Source organism: Falco peregrinus, chromosome 5 (assembly GCF_023634155.1).
Source record: "Falco peregrinus isolate bFalPer1 chromosome 5, bFalPer1.pri, whole genome shotgun sequence".
NCBI classification, from domain to species: domain Eukaryota; kingdom Metazoa; phylum Chordata; class Aves; order Falconiformes; family Falconidae; genus Falco; species Falco peregrinus.
The window spans coordinates 113,800,178-113,826,254 of record NC_073725.1 but is presented as its reverse complement, the minus strand read 5'-3'; the positions used below and the strand labels follow the sequence as shown (position 1 = coordinate 113,826,254).

Below are 26,077 nucleotides of genomic sequence, written 5' to 3'. Positions count from 1 at the left end.
AAGTTTCCATCTCTTGCATCTCATCCATCTCTTAACAAAATCTGTGTAAAAGCTGGTGACAGTGAAAGAAATAGGAAAATCTGTATAAAAACAAGCTCACATAGTAGTAATAATTGTTTAGAAGTACAGAAATGTATTTTTCCTCTGCTGTTACCACCTCAGCTCACATGGTTTTAAAATAAGCTTCTGTACAAAAATATGCAGAATTAGCCTGTCCAAACACAAAGCCCGGGAAACATCACTTCAGCTTCTGCTTTTCCAAATGAACAGGTTCACGTCATTTGTTATTACTCTATTATTATTCTAAACAGCGTGCATTAACTGTTTTTGTCTAGAGGCAAAGCATTACTCTAACATTTAGTTCAGCAACTGCCCAGCGTAACTAGAAAAGATTCTCAACTAGTCAATTACCAACTTGCATTCACATGGAAAATCTACAGGTAGAAAACAAGGAACTTTGGGAAGCAACTTATGTCCCAAAAGGAAATCCACCTCTCTTCCTACACCCATCATCTCCCCACACTCCACACTCTCTCATAAATTGTGGTATCTAAAACCTCACCAGTATTTTTGTAAGCACCTTACGCAATTTTACATCACAAAATTACCTACCTGTCTACTATATGCCGCTGTCAACACAATTATTTTGAAAAGGCATGCAAGATACAAGCAGAACAAGAAAACCCACACTTGTTCTGAAGTTGCCCATGTAAGTCACAAGCTTCCAATCATAGACAACACGGGGGGACACACTCTCGAAGACTGGTAACAAATCCTCCCCTACAATTACTGCTATACTATTTGTTGCAACCGATCACACACACCACCAACCACTACCACCTAAGGAGACGGAGGCATGAAGTCGAGTACTTTTAGAAAGAACGGTGCCTGTAAAGGCTCTGGAATTTCTTTATACAGTAAAAATTAGTTGTTTAATTCACTGTATTTTGCTGAACATAAAGAGCTATCAAGAAATTACTGAACACTGCTCTAAGTACTACCACCAGTTACTCAACACAATCTAATTATCATGGACTTACAACAGCGTACAGCACTGACACCTGCAAGAAGTGCATTCTAACTAAATCTCAGTCAAAGGGAGGGAATGGGATTAAATTACACCAAACAGCTACTCAAGCCCTGCTTGAATACAGTGATATGCAAATACTAATTCATGACAGTTTCAATGGCACTAAATATGAACTCGAACTATTTCGCTGATATTAAGCTATTACTGCAGTAGCACGTTGGAGCTGCATGCAATATATGCCAACTAAAAAAATTATCCTGGCATTTTGTATTCCAAATTTACATTCCACAACCCCTTCAATTCCACCTCCAGTTTGAAGGATTTAGACGGAAAACAGTTGTTCTCGTCAGAAAATGCAGTTTCTGGTTAGGAAGCAAATGGACAAAGAGGCGTCATCTTCACTTCTTCTTTTGAGCACTAACAAAATTCAGTAAAAACATGGCCACCATGCTGCCCAGGCACTTCAGTCAAGGCTTACCTTTATGATACTCAATACAAGACATTTTTAAAGGTCTCCTCATCGCGGGTGTCAGCGTGCTGTGCAATGTGGAGGGATGTGGGAGACAAAAACTAAGCACTGGAAAATTTTGCAGCTTTTTACTGAAGTACACATTGTAGTATTGTAAACGAGTGTTGTTTTCTAACCTAGTTTTGTGCTGTATAAGGTGGGTAAGATCACACAACACAAAGTGAGGAAATCTACATTTCCTGCCAGTATGGAGGAAGTTTAGCAATTGCTCACACAAAATGCAAGGAAGCATTCAAACAAATTGGAACAATACTCTTATTTAACATAGGAGTCCCTTAAGAACAAACTTTTCACTTCTTTACATGAATAAAGCGTTTCTGGCACAGCACCTGGCTCGACACCATTCAGTATGTTAAGCCATTATTTGGAAGCAAAAACCACCAGGATCCTTGTTTTCTTCGGCACAGAGCTCACGGCTTGCATCAGACCAGGTACTCCTTCCACTTTTTTTCCTGTTTAGTTATGATCTAGATTCCCATGCCAGTTAAGCACTAACGCAGGTTTCATTTTATAGTTAAGCACTGTATAACCTTGCAATATGCAGATGGTACCAATTCCAAGAGAATTTTACAATTGCGCGAGCCATGAGTAAGGAGGAAATGTTTGCCCTTCAGCTAAGCCTCCTAATCACAGTACCTGAAATGGTATCAAGCGATACACCCACTGGTACTAGGTGGAAACACATACCAGAGAGAACAGAATGAGTAAACCTACTGATGCCTGGCCCTCAGCATACATGACTACAGTCCGGGTAACACGGTAGATAACCCTGAAATCCTAGCTGTTAAAAACAAGCAAGAAAAAAATGGGTCCTTAACATTTAACAGTGTATCAAATAGCTCACCCATCTGTCAGACAGGTGAGTTAGACCAACAAGAACATGAAAACAGGTACTTGATGCTTCCCTCCTTCAAGCTGCTCTAAACCTCCACCTACCAGCCACACATGCTTTCCAGTGCTGAGCCGCTTCGTCAGCTGCTATTACGTTGGGGAAACAAGGCGTTTCAGGAAAATATTAACAGGGAGGGGAGGAAATAAAAAGTCAAAACAGTAAGAGGGATTAGAATGAAGTAATAAAATGGAGAGTTAGAACAAGTTAATAGTTCCCAGCATCCTGAACACCGCAGCTAGCAGAAACCTAGGCAGGTCTTGGGCAACCATTCAATCGAATGCATTGTCTTTGTTCCTTCCCAAGCAAAACCAGGTCAGAACACGGTTATTGCATACCTCAGAAATTTACTGAGGCAAAGGAAACACCCACTGAAAGGTTGGAAGGGAGAAAACTGAAGGAGTGAATAAAACAGGCTATTGGACTGACCACTCCTATACAGCTTATGGGTCAGCCAAGTTACTTTCACCAAAGCAACCAACCCTCTCCTGTGGATGGAAGGGAGATAGGCACCACAGCAAAGCCAAAGTGTAGTCTTGGGAACACCACCATCACTGCAGTTACCAAGCACGTAGAACAGACAAAAAAATGCTTTTCAGATAAGGACTTGATCTCATCAGCTGCAAAGAAACTCATTCAAGTTTGAGCTAGCACAGAATCAAAAAAAGAAAAAAAAGTTTTTTAAAAAGACCGTCTTTAATCAAGGCTAACTTCCTGAGCTTGTCTGTAAAACTGGGATTCTGTTTACATTTTCACAGCATATAGCCCTAAGCATTATCAAAAGCCGCTCAAAAACAAAAAAAACCTCCAGGCATAAAGCAGTTTGAATTTCCAAAGCAAGTCATCAGAAGACAAGTCTGTTCCAATACAATTATTAGCAAAATAAGATGAAAACTCTGAAAAAAAGTATTTTGGGGGAAGAAGAGAGTGGTGGTGGTGCTGCTAGAGTTAAGTATTGCTGTCCTATTACACTACAGTATTAGAGCTAAGATCCGCAGCTTTTCTGTCTGCCCTCTCCTTCCACACCCATACTACATTTTCCCATCTGCACCTGCAGAATCTAAGGCACTAATAAGAAAAATTTTAATCATTGCCATTCTGTTGTCTCTTCTCTTTGCATTCAGCTCTGCTTCCCAGTGCCACCTTCCCTTTCACTTTATAGAGATACTACCATACTGCACTGCATTCAGAGCATCCTTTCAGTGCAGAAACCTTGTGAAGCCAAGGAAAAAGCAAATTTAACTACACTACTGCAATATGGAATTGAAATCCCAATATGGAGTAAAATTCTATATAGATGTTGACTCAACCTGTTAACTTTTTTGGGGTCAAAAAAAACTTTGTAGCTAATCCACAGAACTGGAAGTGCTTCCAACTTTTAATTCTTCATAAAAGTAAAAGCTTTGCAGACTGTGTAGAGTTAGTCCAATTAGTTATAATGTCTACAACCGCAGTTGTACAGTTTACCCAAAGAACCAAATACAAATACAAAACTGTCTTTTTTTCCAGTGACCATAGATGTGTATTTAACTATTAGTTAACCAAAGGTAATGCAAGGAAAAGCACAATTTCACAGAGGTGCCACAAAGGGTCCCGAATTCCAACTCAAACTGGAGATTGCCTTCTGTTCCTAAAAACTTAATTGTTGTTTACAGCAAGGCAGACATCTCTTCCCTTCTTTTCCACTGATGACACACCCTGATCGCATACTTGGTTTTTCAACTGTTTTTTATGGCTGCTTGCTTCAGTAAATTGAGGCAGAATCTCCTCTACTTGCTTAAATAAATAAATAATATTTTAAAAAAAACCCAAACAATTACAACTAGGAAAGAAGAAACAAAGCAAAATATTATTTGTGATCATCAACCTGTTTTTTGTCATTTTTCTATGTAGGCAAATGGTGTGCAGGTGTGGGGGGGTTTGCTAGACAATGTTTAGATATGCTCACCCTTCAAAAGAAAACAACCCTGGAGAAACCAGGTCAAAGAAATGCCCTACAAACTAGTGAAAAAGCAGAAGATCACCCTTAGTCCCCATCAACGTTCATGCTGGAATCTTGGACCAACTCACACATAAAATTTTGCTTCCTCCAGAAAATTCAGAAAATTTTACAGAACCAGGTGAAAAACTCCTCCCTGGGTTACATCACATAGTCTTGGTGAATCTTTTGGATATATCCAGAGCATTAAATCCATCAGAAATAAGAATTAGGATAGGTTTGGAATTTAAACAGAAGACTCTCCTCAAGGATACAAAAATGTTTAAGTTCAAGTCTTACAAAACTATGCCTTTCCCATTAATTAAAATAGAACTCAATAAATAAAAGCTGCATTTTACCTTTTCTGATACTTTCTTACTGTGAAAGAACCAAGACACCATAACTTGGCCATATTTTACATCAGAACAATATTCAGAAAAGGCTATTGTTAATAAGCTATTGTATTTATACCTGCAAGGAACAGCAACTAGTTTTTCAGTAATCTTCCCCTATCTTAAGACTCTTTAGTACAAGAATCAGCAGTCTGTTCTATATTTCCTTGAAATCAAGACACTCCTAGATGTTAAATCACTGTTCCACAGACATCAAGGGGGAAAAAAAAAACAACCAACCACACAAACCAAACCTAACAGGACACCACTGAACAAAAACCAGAACACAACTGAACAAAATTCACTTTATAGTCAGGGATCTGGAATTTCTCAGGAACAACTTGGAACTTTTGGGGGCAATACTTTACTTACACAAATTTCAATAGGACAAAACAGATTCAGCCAACTCCACACAGAAAAACAATGGAAGAAGAAACAGGCCATACAGGTTTTTGAACTTGGACAAAATGACATCATCAGAGAAAGCACCTTAATTGCTGTCTTGTTGAGAGAATCTTCTTAATGATCAGCATCACTCCCTTTCTGCCAAACAAGACCAAACTGGAAAGCTGCAGCTAGCTAGTAATTCTGACCCTAAGCTTTTCACTCTTTCTACAAACACCCTTGTGTTTAAACATACAGCCTTGTAAACTGTCCTCTGTCAAAGTAAGTTTATTACAACAAAATTTTCACTAAGAATCATTTGTCATTATTTTTAAAAACCAACAAACCAACCAACCACAGGAAACTATTTCATATTGCAAAAGCACTATTAGGAATGATTACCTAGCCCAATGTGACACAAAACACCCCCTTGTAAGTAGAATTATTTTATTTCAGAAACCAAAACCAAACTCATCTCCCCCATATGCAGAAAGTGTCCTCCTGCACACGCTGCAGCCATCACAATGCAGCTGCCAGTAGAAACAGCGACAGATACAGTGAAATCAATTACTACTGTTGAAACACAGAATACCCCTCTCTTGGCAACACCTGCTCTTTTTAAAGTCCCCTACAAAGTCAGAACAAGGATCAGGAAGGCTGCCTGCGAAAGCAGCACCTCCACCTTCACCCATATGTTCCGAAGGGGGGGGTGGGAAGTGACAGAGATTACTCACTCACTACAGGCACCAATGTTGGGAATCTTCTGGAAGTCTGATTACCTGACTTGACTCCCTCGCCCAACCTCCTCAGCTCTGCTTCATTCACCTTCTCCATCTACCCTCTCCCCCTTTTTCTATTTAGTAAGCTTATGTATGCTCTGGAGATGGTTTACACATTTACTAGTTAAATCCCACACCAAAACCCAAGGGTATCTGTCAGGGCTGCAAGCACTCTTAAGACAGACAAGTAGATCATCACTAACAATCAAGTCATCTGAAGATACAAACCACAATCTTTTGCAAGCACACACCAAGGTTCCTCTAGACCACCTCACTGAATAAAAAACAAGCTGGGAAAAAAACCCTTCTTTTTCCTTGTACCACCTCCCAGCAGTCACGCTGAAACACAAGCTTAGCGTTCAAACATGTTAAAATTAGGATTTGGTTACCATAATATCCCAACATGCAAAAAATAAACCTAAGTAGAAATCAACTGCAGCAACACACAGGAGAAATGTACATACTTTATCTCATAAAGCAAAAACTGGAGAATGCAAGCATATGTGAAGGGAAATACAAATCAGCATTTCTAGAGCTGCTTATACTACTTTCTACAAACACCTCCTGAAAACACCTTGAAAAGACGTTAAGTGTCTCTGCAAGAGAAAAGAGCTGAGTAAAATGCAGAACTACAAGTGAGGATTTCCAGCTCCCTCCAGAAAAAAACAGGTTATCTCCACCTTAAAAAGAATCAACAGCTTACAAGACGATAACTGTTCTATAGCCATTCCTCTGAACCCTCTCTACTGCTCAAGGGTACAGAGGATGAGGGAAAGCATGGCCCAGCCCTCTTTTTAAATCAGAAGCCAAATCTCATGTGGAAGGAGCAACACTCCAATAAAAATGCAGGAAATAAGAAGCATCTTTTCTAAACTGCCCAGCTGTCTTCAACAGTGCTCCGTTGGGATTTTGTAGAGCTGTACTGCAGCACTTCATGCACCTCTGAGATACCGACTAGTACAACCAACCAGACAATTCACTGTATGGGCTGAAGGGTGGCAAATAAGTTATTTGAAGAGGATACTATGATTCAATCAAATATCCAAAATTGCAACCAATGGACAAGGATCATACAGACACTGCCTGAATGAACTTGCAGGTTTTGTGTACTTCAGAGTGATCTTTCTGAACATCTCAAGTGCCGTCTTCAGGAACCAAATGGAGTTGCCATTTGCATTTCTCACTGAAATGATAAGGTAGGAAAACCATCTTTGTTTTCTACTAGAAGCATTCCAGCAGGCTGCAAGACTATACAAAAGCTTTTAGACAATTCAGTTTCAATTAAATCACAGCTGCAATAAAAACCAACAGGAAAAGCTTTATTAACAGGGAAATTTGTACCATAATACTGTACGTCTTCTAGAATCTTAGATTCATCAGAACTGAAACTTCAAGAATCCATGAAAGCAGAAGTGTAAGCATGCATCAAAAAGGTCCAGAGATAACAACGGTAACTTGAAACGCTCGGCAGATATTCCATCTTTATTCAGCAGATCACTTTCTAAATGCTGGAGAACTAATTAAAGTAGCTCTGTAAAATTATCACTGTAAGAAGAGACGTGTCGACTAGACCATGCCCTGCCTAAGTCCTCTCTTCTCAGCTGCATGAATAAGAAACGGAGATGCACTCGCAGTGATTTCAGCCTCTCCTTTCAGTACAGTGTTCCGCAGGCTGTAGGAGCACAGGCACACGCGGAGACTCCTGTCACTGTTGCATTCTGCAGGATTAATACCGGTAAGAGGAAAGAGCACATCAGGCAGTATGACACTTTCACTGAAACAACAGAGCTTGTTCCACAGAATGCCAACGTCTGACTGTCAGACAAGCCTTTGTCTATATGCCACCATTCAAAGGCACTGGAAAAAAGGGCTACACTTTGCCTGCATCTAGGGCTTATCAGCTCATCACTAGCAGATCTATTTGTTGGGCATGTGACCTTTCCATGACAAAGTTTTTAATTTTGGTACTGTACTAACTTTGGATTAACAATATATTACACTCACGTCTTAAAGGGAACAATACAAAGAATGGAGCAAAGCAAAAAAATAAGTACAGCCTTATAAGTCAACACTGTGAACTGATGATGCATGCCCCTTACTCCTCAACCCCCAATCCACTCCACACCACCAAGAACAAGAGCATCCACCCAAGCTGCCTGCTCACTTCAGCCCAACCAGCCCATGTGCTTGATGCATGACCTTGCCCAGTACCTATCAGTGCTTCAAAGAGCGGTCCAGAGGGCAGGAACTGGAACAAAACGCCCTGGATCTTACTTCATAAAATGCAGAGAACCTCATGCCCTCTTTTGCAAGGCAGGGATTAAGTTGTTTGTTGCTATGTTGTTGTTTAAAACTTCTCAGATCTTCCAGAAGAAGCAAGGAAGAGAGGCTGAGACCTACAGAGACAGGGACCAGCTTCCTCCCCACATTCCAGAATACCACTACACATCAAAAGGGAGAACGTGGAAACAACAAGCACACACAGTGGCCTCTCACAACCCCAGCACCCGTATCTGAGCATCCATTCACGTCTCCCCTGCCCCAACTGAACTGCTATCCCTTCCACTCGCATTTATACACAAAAAAGTACGAACCTGAGATACAGAATGAAGCTAGGACAGTTAAAATTCACTGCCTTTGTTATGCTGTTCATGCAAACCTGAGAATGACTTGACATCAGATCACAAGAACGATGATTAATCATACAAGTACGTCCTGTTTGTAAGAGGCACAAAGTATCTAATTAGTATCTAAACAGTATTTTACATGCTCTAGTTTTACAAGAGTTTGCCATCAGTAGACACAACGCTCTAAGACATATGCTATACTGCTTCAAAGCTGCCCATAAAGGAAAAATCATATCTATTTCACTTTCAATCAACCTTAAAGTTTTACCATCTTGTTAAAAAGAGAACTGACACACTCAGCAACTACTCTGAATCTCTGGCAGACTTCCTCACTTTCCACATCTTTAAAAGTATCACAATTACATCACTATTAATCCATTATGTATTCTGACCCTTATCATCCAGTGACTAAGTATGTTTTAAACTGCCTTTTTCAAAGCTAACATTTGGACAGGAAACAAAATCCTACGTGCTCCCCTCCTGTGGCAAAAACATCTTTTAAAAAATATTTTACATAAAGCAAGAGAAGGAAAAAGCAAGAGCCACAGAAGTGCCCCTCCTAAAGTCTGGAAAGCATCGCCAAGATTTCCAGCATTTTCTCAGACTTTATATTTGTTATTACTTTTTCACATCTAGTTTATGCTTATAATCCAGAAAACAGACATGAAAATAATCCAGTATTTTCAAGGCATTCATTTGGACATTATTAAAAAAACCAAAACACAACTTATCTGGATTCAACTCTTATTGTAGATTATTTTTTCTCCTCATAAAGCCTATATTTTATCATTTTGGCTTTGCTGGTTCTAGGTCTACGCACTATCAAGAACGTCCCGTGGCAAATCCATACCAGAATTTAAACAGAAATACAAATAATTTTTTAAGACAAAAAAATAGGCAAAAGTACTTTTTCATAAAAATAAACTCCTTCAAGGGACACATATCCCAACACGTTCGGTAAATAACGTACATACCGGCAGGGCAGGCGCTTTAAACTGACAGAATCTGCTCGATGAGATTTAGCTTCGTTTAACCGCTACCGCTCACCAAAGCGCTGAAGCTACTTTAAATTTTTTAAGTAAAAAATAAAAATACGCAGAAAAAAAAATCGAAGCCACCCAAAAAACCGCCCGAAGGGTAAATGTCAACGCGGAGGTGCGGTGACGGGCAGGTTCGCACGGCGGGCAGCGGCCGAGCCACAAGCCGAGGCGACACCGCGGGGCGCACAGCGGCCGGCCCGGCCCCGCGGGCAGCCAGCGCCAGGGGCACAGGGCCCGCCGCCCCCCGCCCCCTCGCCCCCGCCGGCCGCGCCCGCAGGCGACCGGGAAGGGCAGCGGCTCCGGGCAGCGCGGCGGGGCCGGCGGCCGCTGCCGCCCAAGGAGAGGCCCGAGCACCCGGAGACGGCCGCCGGGGGGAGGCAGGACGCCAGGCAGGGCCTGACAAGGCCGCCCGCCCTCCCCCCGGCCGGCCCGCGGCCTACGGAGACCCCGGCCCCGGCAGCGCCCCCTCCCGCGGGCCCGGCGGGGCGGGGTAGGGGCGCCCGCGCGCCGCCGGCCGTTACCCGCCCCCCCCTCACCTGGCAGTGGGAGACGACGAGGCTCTGGTTGCCTTCCCCGTGGTACTTCCATTCATTCTCATCCATCTTCTCCACTTCCATGCCCGGCCCGGGCCGCCGCCGCGCCCCGTGGGGACGGTGCCTGCCGCCGGCCCGCCGCGCTCACGCCCCCACCATCGCGGCTGCGCGGCCGCCCCGCCGCAGGAAGTCCCGCCCTCCGCCGGAGGGGCGGGGCCGGCCCGCGCCACCGCGCACGCGCCGGGCGGCCATCTTAGCGCCGGGCAGCTCCGCGCGCCGCCATCGCTGAGCGGGGCGGAAGCCAGGACGCAGCTCCCGGTCTCGTCCCACAGCCCGGGCCGCCCCGGGCGGCGGAGCCCCCTAGAGGCCCCGCAGGTGCCGCGGCCAGGCGCCCAGCCCGGACACTCGCCGTTTCGGAATCGTGGGCGACGGGGGGAAGCGGGAGGGCCGGGCCGGGACCCCCCTCGGGCCCGGCGGGCGGGAGCCGCAGCGCCGGGGGCAGAGCCGCCGCTGAGGCCTCGCACCGGTGCCCCGCACCCGCGGCGCGGGCCGTGCGGATGGTCAGACGCTCGGCAGCAGTGGCGCGGCGTTCAGCGTGCGGGCTGCTTCCTGCGCGGTACTGGCTCGTGGTTGCCCTCCTCGGTGTGTCTCTGGGCAGCTTCGTGCATCAGATGCACCAGGGCTTTCACACACCCGGTAGAGAGGTTACAAGTGTAAGTAAGAAAACGTATCCTTTCACGACTGATTAAACCAGTAAGCTGTTTTCCTTAGAATTACCAGAAGGGTTCAACGTAGCTGCACAGAGCGGCTCACCACCCATGTACGTGAACTACGCATAGATGACATGCAGTGCATCTAACACGTCACCTGCATACCCAAATTCCCCATCACAGACAGAGGATTAAATTCTCGATCCCTTAATCCAGTCAATTTTATCCCTATGACTTCTGACTACTGGCCGCAATTAACATGAATTAACATATCACATTACTTGGGCTCCCTGAAACTCCCCGTTTTCCTCTCCGGCACAAGGCACTCACTCCATGAGGGATACCCATCTGGCATATCAGAAGGTCACTAACACTTGCGAGTTTTCCTCTGTTTAATGAACATTTGTATAATTTGGATAGCAGCCAAATTTGAATCAGTATCTTTTTAAAAAAAGTCAAAGCGAATAAAATGATGCCTTTTTGTTTTTTAAAGAGGGAAGATGCACCTAGAAGGCTGAAAATAAAACCTGCATAAATCTGCAACGAGTCATTGATCTTTTTTTAAATGTGTGGTGCTGTAACTCATCATTTAGCATTTAACTTCACTAGAACTATAACAAAAAATGAGAGTTAAAAATTTATACTTTCTTTTTGCCAAAATACTGATTGATAAGCACTTGACTTTTTATTTAATATTATCCTATATGCACCTATGTGAAATTGAAAAAGGAAACACAAATCCCTGCTCCTTTGGCCATTTAATAAAGATGAAAATAATGACAGGGATGTTCACAGTATGTTTCTTGTCACCTGTGTTTGCAAAGTTGCTGTTGCGTAACAACACATGGATATATAAACCACAAGAATTTACCATACTTACCCTGACTTACCAAAAGCATTACAAAGAAGTTTCACTCAGGACTGAGTAAGATTGTGGATTGTAAGGTAAATATGATACCTGCATTAAAAATGAGCCGTACTTCAGAGAAATAGTATGTGCACACTTAGGAGGCTTACATGGAGAAATACAAAGGTAAAGAATATTGATATATTGTCTTGCAATGGCAAAAATAACTTGCCTCAACTTTACAAAGGAACTCTAGTATCGCAAGTTGATTGATTTTCCATTCCTTCATACTTCTGAAAAATGTACATCTATAGAGGAAAAAATAAAGCAGAGGTTCCGAGTGCTAGGGCAAACACGCTGAGAACACCTGAGGTTAAGACAGTCTCTCTCTCTCTAGCAGGTCTCTTCACCTTTTCCTCCAGTGTTCCATGGGGCAGAACTACCACTTGGGCACATTGCAGGAGCATTTGGAAAACATTGGTAAAACTCGGGAACTGGAGGGACAAAAGCCTATTAACATATTTCTCTCTGCATTATCAGTTTTTAAATATTACTCATCTCAGGTATTATCTACAATGTGCTTGAACTGAAATAGCTTAAGTTTTTGAGCCGTTAATAACACTGAAGCATTGCTTAAGTGGAATTCCACTAATACGGAATCCTGTGGTTAACTACAACTTGTATGGGCGTACCTGGACTGGTTTTGATTCGCTACCTTGAGGACTGCTAGCACAGAGCTCAGCAACCGTCAAAAGTCCACCTGAGTATCCCAGTAGATGACCAGGTGTTCTATGATATTTTAGTATGTAACTAAGCTAGTTTAGAGCTGCATCAGGAACGCATAAGGTAATCCCACCTTCAGTTCCACAGCTCACACTTAATCCCCCAACATTTATTTTTTGATGTAATGTGAAGGAGTCAGGAGAGCACCACAGGCCTGAAATACATTTAGTTTTCTCTGGGTCCTGTAACTGCACTGGGTGGCTATGCTTTATGCCACAATTTCTGTTTCTTGGGACTCTTCAGTGTTGGGAATACAAAAAAAAAAAAAAAAAAAAAAAAGGTAAATTATCTATAGATTTTAAATCAGTGGGTACACTATACTTAATTGTGTAGATATTCTCAAATAAAAGATTAAGTGGCCCAAGATCACAGATCATATGACATTAAGAACAAGCTTGTAAAATACTGAGACGTAAGGCTACTGTCAAACAGATTTGCAAGTAAAAATGAGAATACACCAATCCTGTCTCTTTACATGAGGATGACAGACAAAAATACATTAACTAATATAACATTTCTTCCCAGCCTATCTTCTACCATTCCATGTCTGTAGTTTTTGCTTGTTTTTAAATGGCAATTAAACTACGGCACTGACTTCACATCTTCAGTTTATTCATGGCAGCTCCCCTGGTTCATGCCTGCCATGGAGATCATTACTCTGCCAATGCCCACCAAAACACAATTCCCCTCCCAAATTCAGCTTTAACCTTGCTGCGTCCTGCCAGGCATGCCCCTGAGCTGTCAGCGCTGGACTCTCACAGATGCCGTCTTCTACAACTTTTAAGTTTACCAAGGAATGAGAATGAAATGGTAAATACAAGTGCATGTATTCACTTGCTGGGGGGGGGTGGGGGGGGTGTAGGAGGTTAGGGGGGAAGTATCAGGCTAGTATCTCTTGTTAATATTCTGATGGATATAAAAAGTTCATTAAATACAGAGCTGAGGAAAAAAGTAATAGCATTACTTGAGACTCATGATAAAATGAGATATCAAGAATACAAAGGTCTTGTAAGCTTATGAGAAGGATTTTTGTGATAATCGCTACATCTTAGTTCTCCAGGTTCCTAAAATGAAAGGTTTCTATAAAAAGAAGATATTTTAGTCTTTATGAAAAGAGTAAGCATTACACAAAAGATCCTTTCTGGGGACCTAGAAATGTCTGCCTGGAGAAATTAGGTTTAAGGATCACAAATTCAAGGCAGTGAGTCCAAGAATACTGAATGGACACGATAATACAACAATGAAGTTGTGCTACAAAATACTATTACTGTTTTTAACTACTGCACCATTTTCAGTTTAAAAAAAAATGCAGTTATGTTTAAATAAGACTGACAGTTTTATATTTTTACTATGCTCAGACCATCAAAAATGGAGTATACTTATGTAACTCAACACCTCATTAAAATTTTAAAGTTTTGCTTTTTTTCTATTATCAGTATGATACCACTGCTCATTGACATAGTTTTTTCTTGAATCCATGGTTTATTTATGTAATTTCATACACATACCAGAAATGTGGGAAATGTCATGCTCCAACTGTCATTTCATCATTTCTGACTGAGAAACAGTCACCCAACAAAGGAAAAAAAAAATAGGACTGAAGTGTGCCATTTGATGGCTTTTTTAGAAAGCATATATGGTACTTTGAGCCACAATAAAGTATTTTACAGACTAAGCAAGTTAATGGCTTCAGGAATAGGACTGTAAGTAGTACAAAAGGTGACTTAAGGTTAGTGAAGATAAAGCCACATGTATGTTGTTAAAAGACAAGAGTTTGCACAAATGCAGCCAGCCATCAATAACCACAGATGCAGATAAACAGACATTATAACTACTAAGAGTTTTAATTGCTACATACAGTCAGAGAGAGGAAATGAAGTTACAGACATGGCATAAATAACTACTTCTCTGTACATTATATATAACTCCAAAGAATTGCCAAGACAGACAATACTTTTTAAAATATAGACAAGGTTAGTTAAATACTGTTTTCCATGCACCAGAGTCCTGAACATTTATTGAGAAAGAAATACAACTAATTACCAGAGGGGGCAACCCAACCCCCCAAAAAAACCCCAAAAAACAGTGTTGTGAATTTTTAGGACCAGTAAGAGAAAATATATGGAAAAGATCTCATTAGAAAGCATAGGAGGTCTCTAAAGCGGAATGCTATGGTGAAATCCTACTAGCTTTGGCAGGGTATTAAACCCGAATGGCACAAGCCCAAGCCCACCTGAGCGCCTGTTCTTAGAGCCTTTGTTCCTGTGGGCGAGGAGGGGAAGAGGAAGGGATAAACGGCTTTTAGGTCTTGCCTTGTATTAAGTGACATACCAGCAACTGGAAAACAAAATGCTCTTTACGTAAAGAGGTGAAAGCAGACTGCCAGAGCAGACGCAGGAGCCTGGTCAGAAGTCACACGGAAGCAATATTTTTGTGGCTTTCAGGACAGGCTAACACTTCTTGGTGCAGATACTTTGCTGTTAATGTTAAACTGTTCGCTCATGATCAGCCACCCTCTTGCAACATCACAAACAGACCCTAACTCCGTGTTTGGTCCTTGGACACTTGATCAGCCAAAGGAAAGCACGTCTTAAACTTCTTTTTGACACAAGCCCAATGTGATCACCTTTAAATAGGGAAGAGAACATGTATATTAATCTGGTTTTTAGCTAAACTGCCATCATTTGGCAACGCACTTCTGTGGAATAACCTTGAAACCTTCCCAGTTAAAACTTTTAATTCAATAATTTAATAACAAACAGAGTACAAGGTCTCCAGAAAACAAATCACAAATTTACGTAAACCAGTGACATGTTACGCTTCAGTTTATACCCAGAAACACCAAACTCTGTAACAGGATCTGGGGACGGTACAGAAGAACTGCGCAGCAGTTTCTTTTGTACATTTACAGATAAATTCACATTTATGTTCCCTGACACAGCTATCAATACTTTAGGAGACGTAATTCCTTAATCCAGACCACATTTGATGACTGTAGTGTTAATAGTTTTGGAGTGATCTCTGTTAGCTGACGGCAGCATACAGAATGAATGCTCCCTCCCCAGCCAACTCGCTCAAAGAACCCAGTTTACTGGAGTCACCGTGATTGAAATTAATAAAGAGAACCTGTATTTGAAAGAGACGTTTTCTCAGATTTTAAACATCAGATTTTCTGTCATCTCCAATAGATGAACACAGATATAACACAGTTTCACAAGCACAGAAGTTAATATAAATGCTATGCTACCTCAAAAGGGGGATCTTGTTCTCCTTTTCAAATCAGGCCACGTACCCTCACATTGCCCTCAGCACATTTACACCCATGTGGCACATTAGAGCAGATTATTCATCAAATGAATGGTCAAGGCTTTCCCGAGCGGGATGTTTTTTTCTTGTTTTTCTTTAGTTGACTCAGCAAACCAGTGTGACACATTGCATAGCCAGACAAGTCCTCCAGCCACCATGAAAGAAGGAATGGGAACACAACCAAAACCGGTGGGGAGTGCAGGATTAGGCATTTTGTTGCTAGCTCATTTTCAGATCAGATTAAGCTGATTATGAAACTACTTTCAGCAGTGCTGCAGAACCTCCCGGCAGCATGAAGGGGGTGTGTGTGTGTGAGGGGGCTTTCAAGGGAAAAAGAAAACGCACAGAATGGACAGATATTTCTAGGTGTGCTCTGAAAAAGCTGTAGAGCACAACACCAAAGAAATGTTTTGTGAGAAAGAACTGTAACACTCATTGAGCAGTCCATGAGCTGTCACTCACAGGTTTTTGGGTTGTTTTTTTTCTCCCCCAGGAAAAAACCCATGTGTTAGATTTCTGCCATCCCTTTACTGCTAGATCTTAAGACAGTTGAAATTATCTGCATTATCAGAGCATCAATGATCAGACATGCCTCTAAACTAAGCTTTTATTGATTAAAACAGCTATTTCAAATAAATTATCTTGATTAAGGTGAAATGACATGGGTATTTTAACAAGTGATTATGAGATCTTCCTGAGTGAATGTTTGCCAAAACCATGTGTAAAATAACATCCATTGCAATAATGTCTTTATGACAGTATCTCACTTTGAACAAAAGCATAACTATAAGTAACAAGTATACATCTCATACCTTTCCAATAGATTTCTAGGGAAAAAAAAAAAAATCCGAGTTACTTGGAAAAGAAGAACTATTCCTAACAGTGACAGGAAAATAAATATACCAAAAGAAAGATGTTCTAGATCTCTCAAGTCAAGCTTTTTGAGGAATTAAATTTAAGATGACTGAGTGAGCACAAATTCTAGATCAAATTCTACACTTCAGGCCCAAAGAGCAGTGAAGCCCCTTTCACACAAGGCTTGGCATCTTGGAAGGGACAAATCCATGTGGCATGAATGCATAATTCAAAAATACACCTCAAGGTTCTACATGATGGCTGGTTTTCAACCTATTTATGAATTTGCGATACTGAGTTAGAGTGCAAAAAAGACATTTACAGAATCATATCTGGAGACAGACATTTCTTTACCATTAAAGAACAGTGATGAGATATGCTTGTAGCCACTAGAAACATAATTGTAAAATCCATTAGAGCAATCCTGCTACCTGACACAAAACGAAGACAGCAGACAGACCAAAAATAATTTGAATTGTAATATTTGTCCCTCAGCCACAAATACGCATCCAGAAAGAGGAGATAATCTAACAAAAGCAGGAAAAATAATGGACACAAACATTTTTTGGGTTTTGTTTTTTTAAATATGATTTGGTTCATGAGGCTCCAGTAGCGGTATGTTTTAGAAGCAAATCTATTAATACCAAACTGAGAGCAAGACAGGAAGGGATTGGTAAATCTTAAAGCTACTTATTACAAAGTAGGTGTATATTTATATAAATAAAATGGGCTGGGTTTCCAGTTTCTCTCTTTGCAGCGCAAAAAGTTAAAGGTTGTTCACCTAATTGCTTTATCTACTTCTGGATGTGTCTGAAAAGCACCGATGATAAAAATAAAATTCAAAATTGCTTTTCTCTAAGAACCCAGTTGATCATTATTAATAATTTGTCTGCCACACAGTTTTCCAGTGTTGCAAACTAGATGTAACGGGAAACAGCCTCATCTACTGGTTTGAGGAGATACTATCAGGTGTCTACACACAGTCTAATACTTGTCTTCTCCCCTCCCCCCAACACACTTACATCTCCCATACTTCATACAATAAAATCTACACAGTTGTGTTTTGGGGTTTTTTGCTGTTACACTATATAGTGTAGGAGCAGCAAAAACATTTGCACACACTCCTCAGATGACTGGATCTCCCAGATAACTCATTAAAAGGAGAAGCTCTGATTGTGCTTTCTAGCTCCTGTTCATTAACATAGACAAACATGTCTAAAGAGATTGCTCACAGGCTTCCCGTTATTTAGTTTTAGTTTCTTGTCATTTTACTGAAAATTCAGTGTTCCTGATCAGCTATCGGACTATTAGTTTCAAACAAAAGTGTTTTATGGAGATTTTTGCTGTTCTTTTTTTGTTTAAGAAGTTAATTAAAAAAAATTTGAAAGATAATTCTGAGTTTAGCTCATTACAGATTAAACTTTTCATTAAGAAGCATTAACACTGAAACAGTCATGGAGAGTTTAGTGGGAAACAGTACGGGATAGCAGGTCACCCTGAAGTTAAGGATATGTCTTGCTGCCTTTTTAGTCTAAATGGAATTTAAATCTTAACGCCTGCAGACATAGACACGTAATATTAACGTTGGCATGGGCTGGCTTCTGAGCACCAGCCTGCCATCCAGCCTTCTCCGCAATCCTTCTCTCCCCACCCCCCCAGGTTTAGGTGCAGCTCTGATGCAGTACAGCCGTGTGGTTTGAGAGCTGGTGGAGGCGGCACAGCTGCAAGAAGCCACCTTTGGACATCTGCTGCGGGCTCAGGGGCTGCACGTCAGCTCGGGCCCTCGCCCCTGCCCCAGCTGTGCTGCAGCAGTCCGGGAGCGAGAGGGGCTGGCTCTGCAAAGGGGGCTAGCCAGGAGCCGGGGTGACAGCAAGGCACCCCAGCAAGGCACAGCGTTAAGGGGTGCAGTCCTGCAGGACCTGAGCAAGAGGGGCTGAGCAGGCCTGGTGACGGTGGCCCAGGCCACCTGTAGTGATGAGGCAAGTCCAAGGTCAAGCCAGGGAGTTAAGTCACCAATGCAAGGTATGAGGCCAGGCACAAGTGTACCTACCACTGGATCTGTCGTTTTTCTTCCCTCCTGCAGACCTTTCTACCTTTCCAAACAACAATTATTCCAAAAATAAAGGTCATTACCTTTATTGCCGTTATGTGTCTTATTCACAGGTTTCCTTACTTGCCAAGGCCAGGGGATCCTACACGTTAAGTATTTTCCTTATCCCTATGTGGTCTGTTAGCCTCGTGTTCTCTCAAGATAGTGGCCTAAAGTTAACACAATTTGGTTTTGCCAAAGTTAAAGCTATAATGACTGTCTGCAATCAAGATAATGGAATAATGAAAAGGATTTTAAAGAACATGGGTCACTCAGATTACCTGAATTACCTTGACTTCACAATTTCATACTTCCTTTAGACAAGACTGTTCTCATTCATTTTTCAAAGGGCTGGTCGGTTCCAGTTCCCATTCCAGTTGGAAGGCTCTGCATTCACTTAACGCTTCTGAAAGTCAGGCACTTTATTTCAAAGTCTACGCTCAGATGTGAGACTTTAGATACATAGGAAGAGGTTACAAGTCGATGGAAACAAAAGGAAAAAACTTAACATAGGAATGAGCATCCAGATGGCAGTTATAAAGATGCACGTAAAAAGTGGAAGAAAGGAAAACAGAAGCAAACAAGAAACGTGCAGAACATCAGAGGCCATAAGCCTGAACTGTTATTTTTGCATGCAAATTGCGTTGCAGAGATTAGTCCCAGAACATAATTTATTATGATGTCAAAATCGTACCATGACTAATTCTTTATCAAGGGCACGAGGCTATTAAACACAGTCATGTAAAGAGGCTTGGCTCCACATCGATTCAAAGAGAAAAATGCCATTTCAGGAATATCCTATAATTACACCAGCCAAAATATGACTCACCGGAAGTTGCTTGCAGCAATTATTCAAAAAAGGAACACAGCCTAACCAGTACTTATCTGTATTCTGTATAGCCATACGAGTTATACATACATTAACCTTCTTGGAGAACTGAGAATCCCTGAGGTATAAAAATTATTTATTAGAAGATCCTTGTTATGAGGATCATTCTATGATCGTTCCAAGTAAAAGGACAAACATGGATCTTATCCTCTAAGCTTTTAGTCTTCCCCCAAATGTTTTACTTCCAGTTCATGAACATTTCACAAGGGCCCTTCTAAGTTTTGAGAAGAGTCTGAATTTCCTGGTTACTTTTATTCCCCATCACTTTGCAAGACTGACAACACTATGTTTCACTTGAATGCCAAGTAATCCTGCTTACACATTATCCCAGAAACAAAAGGTAACTGGAACACAGTGACAGAGCAAAGAGCTAACTGAAAAACAAACCCCCCCAACCATATAGATTGATCAATCAAGAATTTTCTCTTAATAACAGTAGATTTTAGAACTGATGCTTTATTTCATAACCAAAGATGCTGTACTTAATGAGATATATTTTCCTTTCTGCTGAAATACTCTTGCTATATCATATTCTAGGACAGTATGAGCATAGCTTTGTTATTTTTTCTCTGTATCTATGGATAAGCTTTACAAGGTGTTGAGGATACTCACAAGACCCTAAAATTATAGGCATATCCATGTACATAATAGGATTAAAGTCAAATGATAGCACTTTCACAAGCATCATACTGTTCTTTTAGACCACGATGCAGGATACAAAGTTAATTGTCCTTTCTGCTGTCAAATTTTCAGGCCCACTCCTTCATATTACTACCAACTTAAAATACCCATTTGATTTCACAGATATTTTATTTCTAGCAAAAATGAACTAGAACCTTTGGTCCTAACAAAGATTTACCTTTACCAAAAGTAACCATTCTTCTGCCACCAGTTTTCTAAAGCAATAATTCCAAACATCATGTCTAAAGTAAAATAAGCGTTACTGATAAGTCATTTAAATTAAAATAAATACACAGGAACCCTTTTATATGAATGGGGAGTTTATATGAATGTGAGAGAAAGAACACTGACCTACTGCTTTATTTGCTTTTATGTGGAGACGTTCACAAAGGCGCCAAGTGGATTACATGAAAATATTTCAAACAGTCCCTCTTCCAACAAAACATAAACAAATATACAAACATTAACTACATAAATAAAGCATGAAGGTAGAAAAAAAAATTCCTCCAACACTGTTAATCATTACAACATAAGCTCAGCTTTGTCTTCTTATGAAGAGGCAACTACCTTTAGATTTTGCATGAAAGTTTTTCCAGTCCCTCCATTTTTCTGCAGCACAGCGAAACATTTGTCAGAACACAGGATTATAGCCTGTAAACAGTAACCCGTTCCACATTCTATATAAAAACACTATCTCTAGGGGACAGGCTTCCCATTCCACTGAAACCATGGAAATGTTCAACAATTACTGAAAAGCATTGGTGGGACAAGGCAACAGCCATCACTGATGTGACACATGTAGGAAAGAATACTTGAAAATCCGGAGAACAGTTTGATTGCAGCCACATGAATTCAGATATGATAACAGCATTTACAAATTGGGGGTGAGGGTGGGGTATAGACAAAAAGATAAGAGAAACTGAAAGTTTCAAACAAGAAGATAATCAAATACCAATTAAAGACTTCAGCATATACTTGGGGAGGAAAAGGTTAAAAATTAGAAGCTAAGCATGAAATAGGAGACAACTCTGTTACAAATGAAAAAGACTTACTGGGAAAAAGACCAAAAGGATGTCTCTTTGGGCTACTAATTCACTGGCTGTTTTAAGTAAGACTAAAACTAGCTGTAGATACAGGCATAAAGCTTAGATGCTGTAGCTGAAAACAAAACTCCAGCTTTAATTTGTTTAGATGTCTGAAGCAGTGGAAATAATCAGCAGTTCATCACAACAACATGTTAAATAGTTAATTTATAGGCAATGAACCACACCAAGAGATAGTTTACTAGAGTGATAACCCAACAGCTGTTACCCCCAAAAATCCAATCTTCAGAAATATTGAAGTATTACCAAAGAAAACAACTGTTGTAAAAAATGCAAATATTCTAGAACATAATAGCAGAAGGTATAGAAAAAACATAGGGCTTTTAGGATCCTGTCTGATATATGGAATATGTTACAGGTAACTTTTTCAAAAGCTTAACTATTTGCCCCCCACTTAGTTAACAAAGCTGATACCAGATCTCAATATTGTCAATGGATCAATATGGATCCTTGTGAAGTGACACTGGAGCAGATAATTCTCTCTGCACAAGTAAATTCTAGGTGATTTAAAAATACTATTGCTGCTAAGAACAGAATACAGGAGGTGCATCGCAGCACAGTGTTACGCTTGCCAACCCGGTACGAAAACAAGAGAGTTCTAACATGGCTGGAAAGAAAGGCCTCATCAAAGTGTTGGATTTATCTTCCCTTTTTAATCCAGTGCTTACTATTCCAATTCTTATGTTCGTTGTCAAGACATGGTGTCTGCTAATAAACGAGCATTGATCTCGCTTCATGTCAATGCAAAGGTTTAGCAAATGTCAGGAGAAAAGATCTGAAGGACAGAGAAATCACTGGAAGGTAAAAAACACAGCCTTTTAACTTCAGCAAACTTTTGCTCCCAGACTATGTATTTCAGTTCTCATTCCATGGAGTTCAACATTCAGTGTTTTAGAACACATTTAGAAAAACGATCAATGTTAAAGGCTTGTGGAAAAAGAGACAAATATCTGTTTATTTTAGACAATACACACAGCTTTCCCTGAATATACCATCAAGACATATGGCGCACACATACAGTCGTTGTACTCAACACAGACAAATTCTTTTATTTTCTGGTAAAGTCACTCACAAACAGAACAGCTAAAATTCCAGCTACAATTGTATCTTCATTTGATACTTCAGAAACTAGAAGTTTCTCCATGAAGCTGATACACAGGACTCAGTTAACAGTGCAGGTGCTTGAAAAGTTCATCTAGCCTTGAGGCAAAAGGCTTTTAATGTTAAAACAGGAGTAATTCTACTGACTTCTATAGAAGCAACAACTTTCTTGCTTAAAATGTGTTGCAGAGTCACCGAAAAAAAAAATACCTGAAGACTGTAAAACATATTAGCTAAACATCATAGCATTTTGTGACAAAGACTAATGATGAAATCAAGTGTTCTATAAATACTGCAGTTCATGATTCTGAACTAATTTTGTTCAGCAAAACCGCCATCCATCAAAATAGCTAATTCCACGTTAAAAGCTCAGCACTACTACTAAATTCAGATACATAATTAATTACTCTTGACTGACATCTTAGCATGCGTACTTCAACCACTTGAAAAAATAGATCACAATCCCTATCAAAATAATCAACGCCTTCAGTATCAGCCCATCACACTCTGGGGCAAAAAGAACAAGGTGGCTCTCTCCCAACACATTTGTACATCTTTTTCCTCGCCCAGAGAAAAAAACCCTTTGACAAAACTCTGGTATCAACTTTTAACATGCCATCAGGCGAGACATGCATTTGTCCTCTGGTATATCCAGAAAAAAAAACCAACCAGCATGCTACCTGCAAGAAAGAACCAGTACAAGTAACATGTTATTTTGAGCATGAAATAAAACATTATCTCATTACACACTTCAGAAGAATTCTACTTCTGCAACCTTAGAAATACAGTCTTCCCAACAACACACAATATCCTAAATTCCAACTGAGAGAAGGCGAGTCTAAAGGGTCTGCTTTTGTTGTAATCCATTCCAAGAATATATAAAAAGCATAAACCGCTAGAGTTTATATTCTTTTCCGTCACTCCTACATGTGCAAATCTAACCCTCAGGTTGCACATTTGCAACAGAAACATTCACATAATGCTGTTCCGATGCTAATGATGCTGTATAAATAACATGTAGGGGACTAGTGCAAAGTGTCAATTGCATATTCACATCACATATGTATGGTTATTAAAATAGAATTGCATATAAAGATGTTGTACACTAGGAATGCTCATTAGTATTTTATTCACCTATATGCAGCATGCCAAATAAAGCTTAGGTCTTGCAAGTAACATAATTCCTACATATTTGTGATTATTCATAAATATTTATAAATAACAGGCAAGTACCTTTCCTCCTCAGGGCCCCAGTGGAAGAGAGAGAGTTCCATATTGGCACTCAGTGTAAAAACTCGTAGTGTGATGATACAACAACCTTGCTTCTGTGAACATGCTCGCCTGGCTACTTAGAACTACTGGAACAAATGGGGCCCAGCATTCAGACAGGATTTTCGGGTACACCCTAGCTTTTTTCTTAGTTTTCTTGTGTGTTCATTCTTCATTCATGTAGCAGATAATCCTGCAAATGGTACACAGAAGTAACACCAGTCACCCGAGGCCAAAGTCACTGGTGTCAGCTTGTGTCAGATGTTCAGTTTAACAGCAGTTTGCACGACTGGGCTCTACACTGCACAGTCCCAAACATACTGCAGTCACAAAAACTTTCTAGTAAAAATTGCTTTATGAACTTGATTGGTTTTGCTACTACTGAACTGCAAATAAAGTTTCTAAGAGTTTATGCTCTAGAAAGTTCATATTCAAAGTTGCTGCATTACAGCATCTACAAAGACTGTGTTTGTACTTTCATACCTGCATTTTTCTTTTAAAAACATATTCCATTTCAAAGATGAACTTTCATACTTGGCATATCTCCAGGATTAAAAACTTACTTTTCTAAGCTGGGTACTTATTTAGCACAAGAGGTTTGCTTGAAACATTATAGAACCATTTTATGATACAATTTTTCTTCTTCCTACTAAACTACAACACAATTGTTTCATCGGGAGGTATTTGTAACTCTGTCTTCAGTTTTGCCGTTTAATTTAACTGAACAGACATTTATCTTTTTTACAGTTTTTGTTTCCTTGGATTTTTAAGAACCGCTCGGGAGAATAACTGATATTAGAGCTTCTTCTGCTAATGAGGCCATACAAGTATTACCATCAATAATCTGGGGGTCAATCGTTTAAAATAATGATAAAACCAAGTTTGTCACAAATCACAATTTAATTTGCATTCTCATAACTTCCTGACACTTTTTAGAGATCTGTTAATCATACTGATTGCAAACAAGGGGCAGCTGAATTTCACAGTACAAAGTGACTCTCCCGAGCAGATGAAAGATTCTTTCATGCAATTCCATTTCAATTAAAATATATTCCGCTGCCCCCCCCCCCCCCCAAGCTACCCAAATTACAAGCTAAAATCAGCAGTTTACTTCTCAATGAAAATTTTTACATAGCCTTATAATGGAGAGCAAAATATAACTACTTATTTATTACTGGAATAAATTCAGTCCCCAGCAAGAGAACAATAAAAATAGGTGGCCCTATTACTCTTACAGCATAACAATTATCAAGTGTGATTCCGGCACCACAAGAAAAAATATTTTATAAAAAGCATGGTAACAGTAAAAAGTATCAACCTTAATACTAAAGAACCAGAACGCCCCTGTTAACCCAACAGTACAAGTCTTCCCACTCTGCTGTGGCAATACGCATCAGCCTGGAGGAATAGTACAAAGCCAAACTGATGACTGTAGTGATGCTACACTGATACAACATAATGCAGAAATTAAGATGAGATTGGAGTTCTGTTGAATTTACCATACCAGTAAGAGAAAAAAGATAAAAACAAAAGGTGAAACAAAAAAGTCAACATACATGTGAAGTGAAAAAAAAATATTCTGAAGATAAAATTGTGAAAGGAAAAGCCATGTTTAAAATAGCTACAAAAAACAGCTATGCAAAGGCAATGACCTTTTCAGATACATCAGCACATAAATGAATTCTACTACTGAGAAGATGAAGACAGTAAAATTGCTGAAGTGAGGCAAAAAGCTGTAAATGTTCAATAAATATCACCTATCCATATTTTATAATGCAAATAACTGTGTACTACATGAGTATAATGAAATACTTCCAATATACTTATGACTAAAACAGATAATATCAATATAATAATTTTTAGTATTTCATAAGGAAAAACATAACCACAAGCTCTAGGAAAAATGCCCAAGAGAACTGCCTTAGGATATCAGCAGGACTCCAATGTGTATTTCCAATGCACGTGGGAATACCTAGGAAATTTCTCCAAAGTGTCCCAGTATAAAAAAAGTAACAACTGAAACTTGCAGGAGAGTTAGAACACTTCTAATCATGGATTAAATATAAAAGGAGGTTAATTAATGAAGTATTAATTCACTTCATACCAAGAAGTATAATTAAAGGGACAACAGCATCATCATGGTTTTATAGAAAGCTATCCTGTTAAACATACCTGGAGTTTGTCCTTTGTGCAATTGCAGTAACACTACCTATTTAGGCTTTTGTAAGGCATTTCACCTAAAACACAGCATTCTAGTCAAAAT

The 26,077-nt window shown here is 40.2% G+C and overlaps 1 protein-coding gene across 3 annotated transcripts in view; it reads right to left on the bottom strand.

The window, feature by feature from the left end:
- IPPK (inositol-pentakisphosphate 2-kinase) overlaps window positions 1-26,077 on the bottom strand; it is a 61,677-nt gene that overhangs the window by 23,693 nt on the left and 11,907 nt on the right. The window contains exon 1 of one of the 3 annotated variants that reach the window (XM_055805045.1): window positions 10,185-10,378. The exons of the other annotated variants lie outside the window; for them this stretch is intronic. Coding sequence (XP_055661020.1) covers window positions 10,185-10,265 — 81 coding nt within the window. The 5' untranslated portion in view covers window positions 10,266-10,378. Of the gene's footprint in view, window positions 1-10,184; window positions 10,379-26,077 lie in introns of those variants that run through there. 3 annotated transcript variants of the gene reach the window in all.